This window comes from Thunnus albacares, chromosome 7, assembly GCF_914725855.1.
Source record: "Thunnus albacares chromosome 7, fThuAlb1.1, whole genome shotgun sequence".
NCBI lineage: Eukaryota > Metazoa > Chordata > Actinopteri > Scombriformes > Scombridae > Thunnus > Thunnus albacares.
Genome location: NC_058112.1, coordinates 32,095,400 through 32,109,730, shown reverse-complemented (window position 1 = coordinate 32,109,730; position 14,331 = coordinate 32,095,400). Strand labels below are relative to the sequence as shown.

Genomic DNA, 14,331 nt, shown 5'->3' with positions numbered 1-14,331 from the left:
TTTTATAAGAAAGTGACTTACATGATGTATGGATTAAACTGAACAGTGATATACACAACAGTAAACGGTGCCATTATTATTATTATTATTATTATTAGTAGTAGTAGTAGTAGTAGTAGTAGTACTAGTAGTAGTAGTGGTAGTAGTAGTAGTAGTAGTAGTAGTAGTGGTAGCTTTAGATGTATGTACATCTTATCATTTTTTGGTTATTGTTGCTGTTTATTGCTTGTAAGCCCATATGTTCTGGGCACCAGAAAAGGTGCAGAACACTCCAATCAATCAATCACTCAATCAGTAATCAAAGTACAAGTAATATTAGTAATAAATGTGCAGTTACTACTAGTATTGGTGGTAGTAGTAGTGGTAGTAGCAGTAAACAGTCAAATTGCATAAATTAAATCTTTGTATTACTCCTGTAATCAAGCAAATGGCTGCTCCTCCATTACTTCTGCTGAACTGATCTTTAGGTTATTAGATAGTCAATTTGCACCATAGTGGAGATAGTAGAACTACACCATCTGATGTGTGATGATTTCTGTAACACTGGTTTCTGGTTTTCACGTCCCATTGACGTTTTTTTAGACTTGGACTCTGAAGTTATGAAGGTATGACGGCGTCCTCAGATTAAATGCACACAGACACCAGACCTGACAGAGAATGAGCAGCTTCTTCTCTCCCAATGTTCCCTGTATGCATGAAGGTGGAAAGTGTCTGTAAGTTGACTTGAAGTGAGTTCAACAGGTGAGAATCCTACCAGAGAAATCTACAAAAGTCTGATGAACATGATCACTTTGATCACATTGTGTTGTATCACTGTTTGTGTGTACAGCTCAAATGTTTCTTCATGCTGATTGGGTGTTTCAGAAATATGTATTTAATTCTTGCAGGTATAAATATTGAGGTTTTTTTAATCTAAGTAAAACAACACTTATTTTAGAATAATTTACATGTATCACTGTTGTGGATGATTACCAGGTAAAATCAGCAGCAGTTGTATTTTAATCTCCCATCACCAGTGTGAAAATGCAGGAAGTATCAGAACTGGTCGGAAAGCTTTGATCAACTTGACTGATGCTCATTTTTGAACTGTTAATACTCCAATTGTTCAAACAGTTATCTTACAACACTGCGACTGACTCAGTTGAACTGAGACCCATTTTGCACAGTCCATGTCTCTAATGTCCCAAAGGCTGCAGAATTCTTTCTCGATGGACCAGAGCCAGCCCAGGCTGTAAGGAACCTTAGAGACTGCTTAGGGCCCCTCAGCCATGAGGGGCATACTGCCAACATTTAAGTTTAAAAAAAACAGGAGGGTTGGTGAAGAAGTTAAAGATAATATTTTACTTGAGTTGACGACAATTGCAATCATTACAACAAGCATAAACATGTAGAAAAGTGATATTTTCAATTACTTTGCCTACAGTGTCCCATTGAACTATCTGTGGGTGACAAAATAAATGTAAGGTTGCATTAACAAATGTTAGGATTATGAATAACATATTTTTCATCTAAAAATATTTAGTTTATGAATTTGGGTCAGGCTATGCCCAATTCTGACATAGAAAACGTATTTTCGGGTGTTACATCAAATTTAGGGATTGTAAGAAATACATTTTGAATGTTTAAATTCCAGCTCTGGGAAATATAACTGACATTTTTGGGCATACTCTGACAAGTTTTAATATAATAAATGAGGTAATTTTGTACTATGAGGCTCTGTAACAAACTCTCTTGTCATTACTGCCTCAACAAGGCTCAGACTGAATATTTGTGACAAGTTGAGTCAGTTTTGAGTTTTGAGAGGAATGAGAACTAATGTGTGGAGTGATGTGCAACTTATTGCACAATAAATGAGCATGTTGTGTTTGTGTGAAGGTGCTTCTCTGCTATGAATCAATGTGAGGACAGAGAGGAGGGAGCCCCTCCCTCTAAAACCTCTCTGTGTGGGGAACATGACAGCCAGACCAAAGCTCAGAGGTGAGATGAGGATCTCTAACTGTCTATAGCTGTTCTCTGTTCACATTACTCCACCATCATTATTCACACTCAAAGCTCTGTGTGTGCTATATTGAAGCCCAGAGCAGCAATCTGATGATCACAGGTAAGCTTTTTGAACTGAAAGTTATCGATATCATGAGAAGTATTTCATTGTCATGTTTAAAACATTCAACATATTTCTCAGCAGTATTTTATCTTGGAGGATTTTTACTGAACATGTGGATTTATGATGTTTTATGATGTGTTATGATGTTTTGTTTCCATCAGGATCCATCAGAAAAGTCGAATCTACTCTGAACTCAGCAGTATGTCCATGAAGAGTGACCGGTCTATGGGTCGATTTATTGACTTCAAACATGGACAGCAGTCTGCTGATCAGAGGTAAGACTGTAAAATGTTTGTGTCTGTTACTATCCAACTCTCCTAAGAAGAAGTTTGATTGATTGTGGGGATTAATTCTGGACATTGGTGACATACAGTATATCTATGGCAAATATTTTATACACATGGACCACAAATTTAGCCAATCCCAGAACTTTCTATCGTAACCCATGGCCTTCCTCAGTGAATAGAACCTGCTCAGTTGTCATCATGTAAATAAAGTATAACACTTCAGTCACATGATAACAGCTGGTTGTATTTTGGGGACGATAGTTACCCATGTCTCTGTTCAAGGATGATCTCTGGAGTCAGATGTGAATATCCTCCTTGACCTTTCTCAAGTACTCCACTGACTCCTGGTCAATGACCTTTGACCCCTTCCCAGTGAATACTGTGTAACTAGTTTTGTTCTGTTGTTCAAAGACTAGTACCACTATTACTTGACAGAAGCCCTTCCCCTCAAGGATAATTCTGGCAGTTTTCTATATTTTTCTTCTCATTAACAAGTGAGCCACACTGATGCACTGGGTGACATGTTCCTTCATGATGAAGAGTTTGGTCATGTTAGTTTGTTTAGAAACGGCTCCAAAGACTAATAACAGCGATAAGAAAGTAACCCTCAAGAGAGAACTTCCAAGTACTGTTTACAGCTTCACTAGCTTGTTGTGGCTCTGCACATGAGATTTGTGGACAATGAGTAAAGAAAACCGCCAGCCAAATCCTTCAATTGATCAAACCTGAGCAATTCCTTTCTCTGATGAAGGCCATGGGATACAGTCAAGAGCTGCGGGAATAACCACAGATGTTGTATCTAGAATATTTCCCACAGAAGAGGCATGATGTCTTTGTTATGAATGTACTGAGCATGTCACATTCTTTGTCTGTCTCATGTCTGAACAAGTGCATTTATGAGTGTTCTGTTTCCATCAGGATCCATCAGAAAAGACAAAACTACTCTGAACTCAGCAGTATGTCCATGAAGAGTGACCGGTCTATGGGTCGATTTATTGACTTCAAACATGGACAGCAGTCTGCTGATCAGAGGTAAGACTGTAAAATGTTTGTGTCTGTTACAATCCAACTCTCCTAAGAAGAAGTTTGATTGATTGTGGGGATTAATTCTGGACATTGGTGACATACAGTATATCTATGGCAAATATTTTATACACATGGACCACAAATTTAGCCAATCCCAGAACTTTCTATTGTAACCCATGGCCTTCCTCAGTGAATAGAACCTGCTCAGGTGTCATCATGTAAATAAAGTACAACACTTCAGTCACATGATTACAGCTGGTTGCATTTTGGGGACGATAGTTACCCATGTCTCTGTTCAAGGATGATCTCTGGAGTCAGATGTGAATGTCTTCCTTGACCTTTCTCAAGCACTCCACTGACTCCTGGTCAATGACCTTTGACCCCTTCCCAGTGAATACTGTGTAACTAGTTTTGTTCTGCTGTTCAATGACTAGTACCACTATTACTTGGCAGAAGCCCTTCCCCTCAAGGATAATTCTGGCAGTTTTCTATATTTTTCTTCTCATCAACAAGTGAGCCACACCGATGCACTGGGTGACATGTTCCTTCATGATGAAGAGTTTGGTCATGTTAGTTTGTTTAGAAACGGCTCCAAAGACTAATAACAGCGATAAGAAAGTAACCCTCAAGAGAGAACTTCCAAGTACTGTTTACAGCTTCACTAGCTTGTTGTGGCTCTGCACATGAGATTTGTGGACTATGAGTAAAGAAAACTGCCAGCCAAATCCTTTAATTGATCAAACCTGAGCAATTCCTTTCTCTGATGAAGGCCATGGGATACAGTCAAGAGCTGCGGGAATAACTACAGATGTTGTATCTAGAATATTTCCCACAGAAGAGGTATGATGTCTTTGTTATGAATGTACTGAGCATGTCACATTCTTTGTCTGTCTCATGTCTGAACAAGTGCATTTATGAGTGTTTTGTTTCCATCAGGATCCATCAGAAAAGACAAAACTACTCTGAACTCAGCAGTATGTCCATGAAGAGTGACCGGTCTATGGGTCGATTTATTGACTTCAAACATGGACAGCAGTCTGCTGATCAGAGGTAAGACTGTAAAATGTTTGTGTCTGTTACTATCCAACTCTCCTAAGAAGAAGTTTGATTGATTGTGGGGATTAATTCTGGACATTGGTGACATACAGTATATCTATGGCAAATATTTTATACACATGGACCACAAATTTAGCCAATCCCAGAACTTTCTATCGTAACCCATGGCCTTCCTCAGGGAATAGAACCTGCTCAGGTGTCATCATGTAAATAAAGTATAACACTTCAGTCACATGATAACAGCTGGTTGTATTTTGGGGACGATAGTTACCCATGTCTCTGTTCAAGGATGATCTCTGGAGTCAGATGTGAATATCCTCCTTGACCTTTCTCAAGCACTCCACCGACTCCTGGTCAATGACCTTTGACCCCTTCCCAGTGAATACTGTGTAACTAGTTTTGTTCTGTTGTTCAAAGACTAGTACCATTATTACTTGACAGAAGCCCTTCCCCTCAAGGATAATTCTGGCAGTTTTCTATATTTTTCTTCTCATCAACAAGTGAGCCACACCGATGCACTGGGTGACATGTTCCTTCATGTTGAAGAGTTTGGTCATGTTAGTTTGTTTAGAAACGGCTCCAAAGACTAATAACAGCGATAAGAAAGTAACCCTCAAGAGAGAACTTCCAAGTACTGTTTACAGCTTCCCTAGCTTGTTGTGGCTCTGCACATGAGATTTGTGGACTATGAGTAAAGAAAACCGCCAGCCAAATCCTTTAATTGATCAAACCTGAGCAATTCCTTTCTCTGATGAAGGCCATGGGATACAGTCAAGAGCTGCGGGAATAACTACAGATGTTGTATCTAGAATATTTCCCACAGAAGAGGTATGATGTCTTTGTTATGAATGTACTGAGCATGTCACATTCTTTGTCTGTCTCATGTCTGAACAAGTGCATTTATGAGTGTTCTGTTTCCATCAGGATCCATCAGAAAAGACAAAACTACTCTGAACTCAGCAGTATGTCCATGAAGAGTGACCGGTCTATGGGTCGATTTATTGACTTCAAACATGGACAGCAGTCTGCTGATCAGAGGTAAGACTGTAAAATGTTTGTGTCTGTTACTATCCAACTCTCCTAAGAAGAAGTTTGATTGATTGTGGGGATTAATTCTGGACATTGGTGACATACAGTATATCTATGGCAAATATTTTATACACATGGACCACAAATTTAGCCAATCCCAGAACTTTCTATTGTAACCCATGGCCTTCCTCAGGGAATAGAACCTGCTCAGGTGTCATCATGTAAATAAAGTACAACACTTCAGTCACATGATTACAGCTGGTTGCATTTTGGGGACGATAATTACCCATGTCTCTGTTCAAGGATGATCTCTGGAGTCAGATGTGAATGTCTTCCTTGACCTTTCTCAAGCACTCCACTGACTCCTGGTCAATGACCTTTGACCCCTTCCCAGTGAATACTGTGTAACTAGTTTTGTTCTGCTGTTCAATGACTAGTACCACTATTACTTGGCAGAAGCCCTTCCCCTCAAGGATAATTCTGGCAGTTTTCTATATTTTTCTTCTCATCAACAAGTGAGCCACACCGATGCACTGGGTGACATGTTCCTTCATGATGAAGAGTTTGGTCATGTTAGTTTGTTTAGAAACGGCTCCAAAGACTAATAACAGCGATAAGAAAGTAACCCTCAAGAGAGAACTTCCAAGTACTGTTTACAGCTTCACTAGCTTGTTGTGGCTCTGCACATGAGATTTGTGGACTATGAGTAAAGAAAACTGCCAGCCAAATCCTTTAATTGATCAAACCTGAGCAATTCCTTTCTCTGATGAAGGCCATGGGATACAGTCAAGAGCTGCGGGAATAACTACAGATGTTGTATCTAGAATATTTCCCACAGAAGAGGTATGATGTCTTTGTTATGAATGTACTGAGCATGTCACATTCTTTGTCTGTCTCATGTCTGAACAAGTGCATTTATGAGTGTTTTGTTTCCATCAGGATCCATCAGAAAAGACAAAACTACTCTGAACTCAGCAGTATGTCCATGAAGAGTGACCGGTCTATGGGTCGATTTATTGACTTCAAACATGGACAGCAGTCTGCTGATCAGAGGTAAGACTGTAAAATGTTTGTGTCTGTTACTATCCAACTCTCCTAAGAAGAAGTTTGATTGATTGTGGGGATTAATTCTGGACATTGGTGACATACAGTATATCTATGGCAAATATTTTATACACATGGACCACAAATTTAGCCAATCCCAGAACTTTCTTTTGTAACCCATGGCCTTCCTCAGTGAATAGAACCTGCTCAGGTGTCATCATGTAAATAAAGTACAACACTTCAGTCACATGATTACAGCTGGTTGCATTTTGGGGACGATAGTTACCCATGTCTCTGTTCAAGGATGATCTCTGGAGTCAGATGTGAATGTCTTCCTTGACCTTTCTCAAGCACTCCACTGACTCCTGGTCAATGACCTTTGACCCCTTCCCAGTGAATACTGTGTAACTAGTTTTGTTCTGCTGTTCAATGACTAGTACCACTATTACTTGGCAGAAGCCCTTCCCCTCAAGGATAATTCTGGCAGTTTTCTATATTTTTCTTCTCATCAACAAGTGAGCCACACCGATGCACTGGGTGACATGTTCCTTCATGATGAAGAGTTTGGTCATGTTAGTTTGTTTAGAAACGGCTCCAAAGACTAATAACAGCGATAAGAAAGTAACCCTCAAGAGAGAACTTCCAAGTACTGTTTACAGCTTCACTAGCTTGTTGTGGCTCTGCACATGAGATTTGTGGACTATGAGTAAAGAAAACTGCCAGCCAAATCCTTTAATTGATCAAACCTGAGCAATTCCTTTCTCTGATGAAGGCCATGGGATACAGTCAAGAGGTATGATGTCTTTGTTATGAATGTACTGAGCATGTCACATTCTTTGTCTGTCTCATGTCTGAACAAGTGCATTTATGAGTGTTTTGTTTCCATCAGGATCCATCAGAAAAGACAAAACTACTCTGAACTCAGCAGTATGTCCATGAAGAGTGACCGGTCTATGGGTCGATTTATTGACTTCAAACATGGACAGCAGTCTGCTGATCAGAGGTAAGACTGTAAAATGTTTGTGTCTGTTACTATCCAACTCTCCTAAGAAGAAGTTTGATTGATTGTGGGGATTAATTCTGGACATTGGTGACATACAGTATATCTATGGCAAATATTTTATACACATGGACCACAAATTTAGCCAATCCCAGAACTTTCTATTGTAACCCATGGCCTTCCTCAGTGAATAGAACCTGCTCAGGTGTCATCATGTAAATAAAGTACAACACTTCAGTCACATGATTACAGCTGGTTGCATTTTGGGGACGATAGTTACCCATGTCTCTGTTCAAGGATGATCTCTGGAGTCAGATGTGAATGTCTTCCTTGACCTTTCTCAAGCACTCCACTGACTCCTGGTCAATGACCTTTGACCCCTTCCCAGTGAATACTGTGTAACTAGTTTTGTTCTGCTGTTCAATGACTAGTACCACTATTACTTGGCAGAAGCCCTTCCCCTCAAGGATAATTCTGGCAGTTTTCTATATTTTTCTTCTCATCAACAAGTGAGCCACACCGATGCACTGGGTGACATGTTCCTTCATGATGAAGAGTTTGGTCATGTTAGTTTGTTTAGAAACGGCTCCAAAGACTAATAACAGCGATAAGAAAGTAACCCTCAAGAGAGAACTTCCAAGTACTGTTTACAGCTTCACTAGCTTGTTGTGGCTCTGCACATGAGATTTGTGGACTATGAGTAAAGAAAACCGCCAGCCAAATCCTTTAATTGATCAAACCTGAGCAATTCCTTTCTCTGATGAAGGCCATGGGATACAGTCAAGAGCTGCGGGAATAACTACAGATGTTGTATCTAGAATATTTCCCACAGAAGAGGTATGATGTCTTTGTTATGAATGTACTGAGCATGTCACATTCTTTGTCTGTCTCATGTCTGAACAAGTGCATTTATGAGTGTTCTGTTTCCATCAGGATCCATCAGAAAAGACAAAACTACTCTGAACTCAGCAGTATGTCCATGAAGAGTGACCGGTCGATGGGTCGATTTATTGACTTCAAACATGGACAGCAGTCTGCTGATCAGAGGTAAGACTGTAAAATGTTTGTGTCTTTTAGAGAGTAAGTAAAGAATAAGACAGAACAGCCAAGTGTTTTACCTGGATCCACTGTGATAAAACAGAACACCTTTAACACGGAGTGTTATTATTTATTCTAAGACTTAATCTTTTCTTCACAGAGTTCATCAGCAGAGCTCAGAGGTTCTCAGTTGTCAATCTGTCCAGCAGCATCAAACACACCTGGACTCCATATTTATGGTGTGTAAATGTAAAGCACAGCCCCTACTACTAACTACAACAGCCACATTCTAAATACTAAACCACAATTCTGGTTCTAACAGTCTCCATGCTGCACTCTGTAGACCAGTAGGTTTTCAGTCTGTCACAGATGAAATGAAAGTTGACTTCTGCCAGTTAAATTTTCATTTTATCCTGTTCCAGCTGCTGGAGGAGAATATCATCAGTTTTGTGAAGAGCGAGCTGAAGAAGATCCAGAGGGTTCTTAGTCCAGATTACCCAGAATGCTCAGAGAGTCAGAGTGAGGGTGAGGAGGTGTTGGACGGAAAGGAAGAAGAGCAGAGGAGAAGCAGCAGAGAGGCATTTCTGAACATCACATTGCACTTCTTGAGGAGAATGAAGCAGGAGGAGCTGGCTGACTGTCTGCAGAGCAGTAAGAGGACTTTAACATAGTTAACATGGAGAGGAAATGGAGGCTTCTATTTCAAACTCTGCTGTTAGTATGATGCACACATCTGCATCAGATCTATGAATTCTTCTAAGCTGAAAAAAGTAAGAAACTGTTTGTCCACAACTGATGAGCTGAATAGATTTCATAGTGGAGGAAAACATAGACATCTGCAGTTTAATGTTTACATTTTACCAATTTATTGTAGAATCATCTGATTGATTTCATTTGTTGTTTGATAATTTAGGAACTGGTGCTGCAGAGTGTCAATATAAACTCAAGTCTAACCTGAAGAAGAAGTTCCAGTGTGTGTTTGAGGGGATTGCTAAAGCAGGGAACCCAACCCTTCTGAATCAGATCTACACCGAGCTCTACATCACAGAGGGAGGGACTGCAGAGGTCAATGGTGAACATGAGGTCAGACAGATTGAAACAGCATCCAGGAAACCAGACAAACCAGAAACAATCAGACGAGAAGACATCTTTAAAGCCCCAGCTGGAAGAGATGAACTAATGAGAACAGTGATGACAAAGGGAGTGGCTGGCATTGGGAAAACAGTCTTAACACAGAAGTTCACTCTGGACTGGGCTGAAGACAAAGCCAACCAGGACATACAGTTCACATTTCCATTCACTTTCAGAGAGCTGAATGTGCTGAAAGAGAAAAAGTACAGCTTGGTGGAACTTGTTCATCACTTCTTTACTGAAACCAAAAAAGCAGGTATCTGCAGATTTGAAGAGTTCCAGGTTGTGTTCATCTTTGATGGTCTGGATGAGTGCCGACTTCCTCTGGACTTCCACAACAATAAGATCCTAACTGATGTTACAGAGTCTACCTCTGTGGATGTGCTGCTGACAAACCTCATCAGGGGGAAACTGCTTCCCTCTGCTCGCCTCTGGATAACCACACGACCTGCAGCAGCCAATCAGATCCCTCCTTGGTGTATTGACATGGTGACAGAGGTCAGAGGGTTCACTGACCCACAGAAGGAGAAGTACTTCAGGAAGAGATTCACACATAAGGAACAGGCCAGCACAATCATCTCCCACATCAAGAGATCACGAAGCCTCTACATCATGTGTCACATCCCAGTCTTCTGCTGGATCACTGCTACAGTTCTGGAGAATGTGTTGAGAAGAAGAGAAAGAGGAGAGCTGCCGAAGACCCTGACTGAGATGTACATCCACTTCCTGGTGGTTCAGTCCAAAGTGAAGAATGTCAAGTATCATGAAGGAGCTGAGACAGATCCACACTGGAATCCAGAGAGCAAGAACATGATTGAGTTTCTGGGAAAACTGGCTTTTGAACAGCTGCAGAAAGGCAACCTGATCTTCTATGAATCAGACCTGATAGAGTGTGGCATCGATATCAGAGCAGCCTCAGTGTACTCAGGAGTGTTTACAGAGATCTTCAAAGAGGAGAGAGGGCTGTACCAGGACAAGGTGTTCTGCTTCATCCATCTGAGTGTTCAGGAGTTTCTGGCTGCTCTTCATGTCCATCTGAAGATCATCAACTCTGGAGTCAATCTGCTGGCAGAAGAACAAACTTCATCCTGGTTGTCTAAAATCTTTAAAGACACACGTAAACCAAAACATCTTTACCAGCATGCTGTGGACGAGGCCTTAAAGAGTCCAAATGGACACCTGGACTTGTTCCTCCGCTTTCTTCTGGGTCTTTCACTGCAGACCAATCAGGCTCTCCTACGAGGTCTGCTGACACAGACAGGAAGTAGCTCACAGACCAATCAGAAAACAGTAGAGTACATCAAGAAGAAAATCGGTGAGGATCTGTCTGCAGAGAGAAACATCAATCTGCTCCACTGTCTGAATGAACTGAACGATCGTTCTCTCGTGGTGGGGATCCAACAGCACCTGAGTTCAGGAAGTCTCTCTACAGATAAACTGTCTCCTGCTCAGTGGTCAGCTCTGGTCTTCATCTTACTGTCATCGGAAAAAGATCTGGATGTGTTTGACCTGAAGAAATACTCTGCTTCAGAGGAAGCTCTTCTGAGACTGCTGCCAGTGGTCAAAGCTTCAAAAAAAGCTCTGTAGGTGGATGAAATGCTGAATATATGAACAATTTCAAATATATTTAATTTTATACATGATAAATAAAACATTTTGTGTGTGTTCATCACTAATTCTTCAGGCTGAGCGGCTGTAACCTCTCAGAGAGAAGCTGTGCAGCTCTCTCCTCAGTTCTCAGCTCCCAGTCCTCTAGTCTAAGAGAGCTAGATCTGAGTAACAACAACCTGCAGGATTCAGGAGTGAAGCTGCTGTCTGCTGGACTGGAGAGTCCACACTGTACACTGGAAACTCTCAGGTCAGGATTCAGATGTTTGTTAAACAGTTCATCCTGCTTTAGGTTTATGTTAGTGAAGATGGTTAACATCTGTAGAATCTTCTTGCTAATATGATTTTCTAAAAACACAGAGTTAACTTTATTTTCTGAATTTCAGCCTTTCAGGATGTCTGGTCACAGAGGAAGGCTGTGCTTCTTTGGTTTCAGCTCTTAGCTCCAACCCCTCCCATCTGAGAGAGCTGGATCTGAGCTACAATCATCCAGGAGCCTCAGGAGAGAAACTGCTGTCTGCTGGACTGAAGGATCCACACTGGAGACTGGGCACTCTCAGGTATGCAGAGATGAGTTGCAGCCTGTTTCTGTGTCACTGACAAACTGAGGAACACTGCTTCATATTGAACAGCAGTTAGGAATCATGTTGGATACAAAATCATTCAGACTGTTTCTTCCTCCAGGGTGGACCATGATGGAGAGCACAGGTTAAAACCTGATGTAAGGAAGTGTAAGTGTGGAATTAATTTGATTCATGGCAACTAAACAGCACAGTCAGTTTCTCTTTAAATACAAAGTTGGTCTTTGTGGCATTTATTCATTAAAACATTATGAAAAAAATGTATCATCAAACTTTATAGAAATTAACAGATCAGAATTTAAGAAAATAAATACATCAGGTGTGTCAGATGATAAACTGCTGCTGTGATGTTTCTTCTTCTCACCAGATTTCTGTGAACTCACACTGGACATAAACACAGCACACAAAAAACTCAAACTGTCTGACAACAACAGGAAGGTGGAACGTGTGGAGGAGTATCAGTCATATCGTTATCATCCAGACAGATTTGACTCCTGGGTTCAGCTGCTGTGTAGAAATGGTCTGACTGGCCGATGTTACTGGGAGGTCAAGTGGAGTGGAAGAGTTCATATATCAGTGGCTTACACAGGAATCAGCAGGAAAATAGACAGTGATGACTGTAGGTTTGGAAGGAACAATCAGTCGTGGAGTCTGTTCTGCACTGATGGCGGTTACTCTGTCAGTCACAATAAGAGAGAAACATCCATCCCCTCCTCCGCTGTCTCTCACAGAGCAGCAGTGTATGTGGACTATCCTGCTAGCACTCTGTCCTTCTACAGAGTCTCCTCTGACACACTGATCCACCTCTACACCTTCAACACCACATTCACTCAGCCTCTGTATGCTGGGTTTGCAGTCGGGTATGGTTCCTCAGTCTCCCTTTGTCCTCTGTCTGAGGGAGAGTCTCCTCCTGTGTAGACAAACACTCACACTGCTGACTGAAGACAGCTGCTGAAATCACTGTTCACTCTGTTCACCAGTGAACAATAGAAACTGGAAGTGACAGCAGCTTCCTGTGTATAAATGTTGATGATGGATGAGGTTTCACTCTGGTTTCAAAGTTTTCTTGGAGCAGAATCTAGTGGCTGTTAGTTATTCCACTTTATCTGGATCTTAAAGTGAAGTTTTTCCTGAAAATGTCCAGACATCCCAGTCTTTTTGATGACAGCTCAAATTGTGTTAAATCATTAACATCAATGTGTGTTAATATCTGATGTAATCTGCCTAACATGTATGTATATAATAACGTATATAATTGCTTTCCTTTAGTTTTCCTTGCCCCCGTAGGTGATGTAAATATTGTCTTGTAAGCCCATGTTTGCTAGGAAGCTTTGGGTATATAACATTTTCCCCCTCTTCACTGTGATTCAAGACGCTTCCGCTTCACGTCAGGGTCCTGTATCACCCTGTTGGGCTTCATTTCACCATAATGACCTGCTCGCTGTACATTATCCTTTACCTGTATTTTAATCTCAGCGCCTTTTCAAGTACAAATCACCAAACACATTATTATGTTTTTTTATGGCAAAAAAGGTGTCAAAAATCTTTCTGGCTCATACATGGATACATTTATTTTAAAGAATTTGTGAGAGCTAAAGATTACAAAAAACAAAAATTCTAAATTATATTTCCATTTGATTATCAGGGACATTCAGTGGTGCACCTGCAGGTATAGAAAAGTATGTGCAACCCACCAACCTGTTTATGCACATGTACATATTTATCTATTTCTATTGAGCAGTTTGTTACAGATGACAATGAGTCAGTTGTTGCTCAGTTTAATAATTATAATACCACAGGATGTGTTATACTGGTATCCACGTGATATTCAATCAGTACATTGTAAAAGAAAATGACTAAATAAAACATTTTAAAAAAGAAAAGAAAAACTGAACATTAATAACAACAAAATAAACTGAGGAAATAAATTGGGGAAAAAAAGCAACAAATAGACTGGGTGATCCCATCCCATCACCCTAACCCACCAAAGTTCCCTGTGCATTTTCACTCATTCACATTCTTTCATATTTGTGTGATACTGTGAAATGTTATAGATGAAAACTATGGTTCATCTTCAAATTTTAAGCTGCAAGGTACTTAACGAGGGGTTCCCAAATTCTATCAAATTGAGAGAGTGTGTTCTAACCCTAAGCAAATCAAATCTTCTTAAGGTGTTAATTAAGTCATCCAGCAACATATTAACATTCAGGACTGATTAAGACACTAGTTTTATTTCATTGTGTAAGGATTTTTTTGGGCCGTAATGAGGGCATAAGAAAAAAACGTCTGACAGTTACTTTCATTTCTGATCAAATGGTGAAAGACTTTTCACACACACAGACACACATATTACTACAGTTGTTAGAACAGTGTTTTCACTTTTTCCTATACAGGCTTAGCCTGACCTTGACTCAAACACAATTTCAA

General features: G+C 40.5%; 1 protein-coding gene across 1 annotated transcript; it reads left to right on the top strand.

The window, feature by feature from the left end:
* The first annotated feature begins 1,208 nt into the window (after window positions 1-1,208).
* On the top strand, window positions 1,209-12,930 carry LOC122985678 (NACHT, LRR and PYD domains-containing protein 12-like). Its single transcript, XM_044356523.1, has 15 exons — window positions 1,209-1,231; window positions 2,266-2,379; window positions 3,310-3,423; window positions 4,354-4,467; window positions 5,398-5,511; window positions 6,442-6,555; window positions 7,436-7,549; window positions 8,480-8,593; window positions 8,928-8,931; window positions 9,007-9,235; window positions 9,498-11,298; window positions 11,400-11,573; window positions 11,710-11,883; window positions 12,008-12,044; window positions 12,280-12,930. The coding sequence occupies exons 1-15, from the start codon at window positions 1,209-1,211 to the stop codon at window positions 12,820-12,822; spliced, it is 3,783 nt and encodes a 1,260-aa protein (XP_044212458.1). The 3' UTR covers window positions 12,823-12,930.
* The last annotated feature ends 1,401 nt before the right edge of the window (window positions 12,931-14,331 follow it).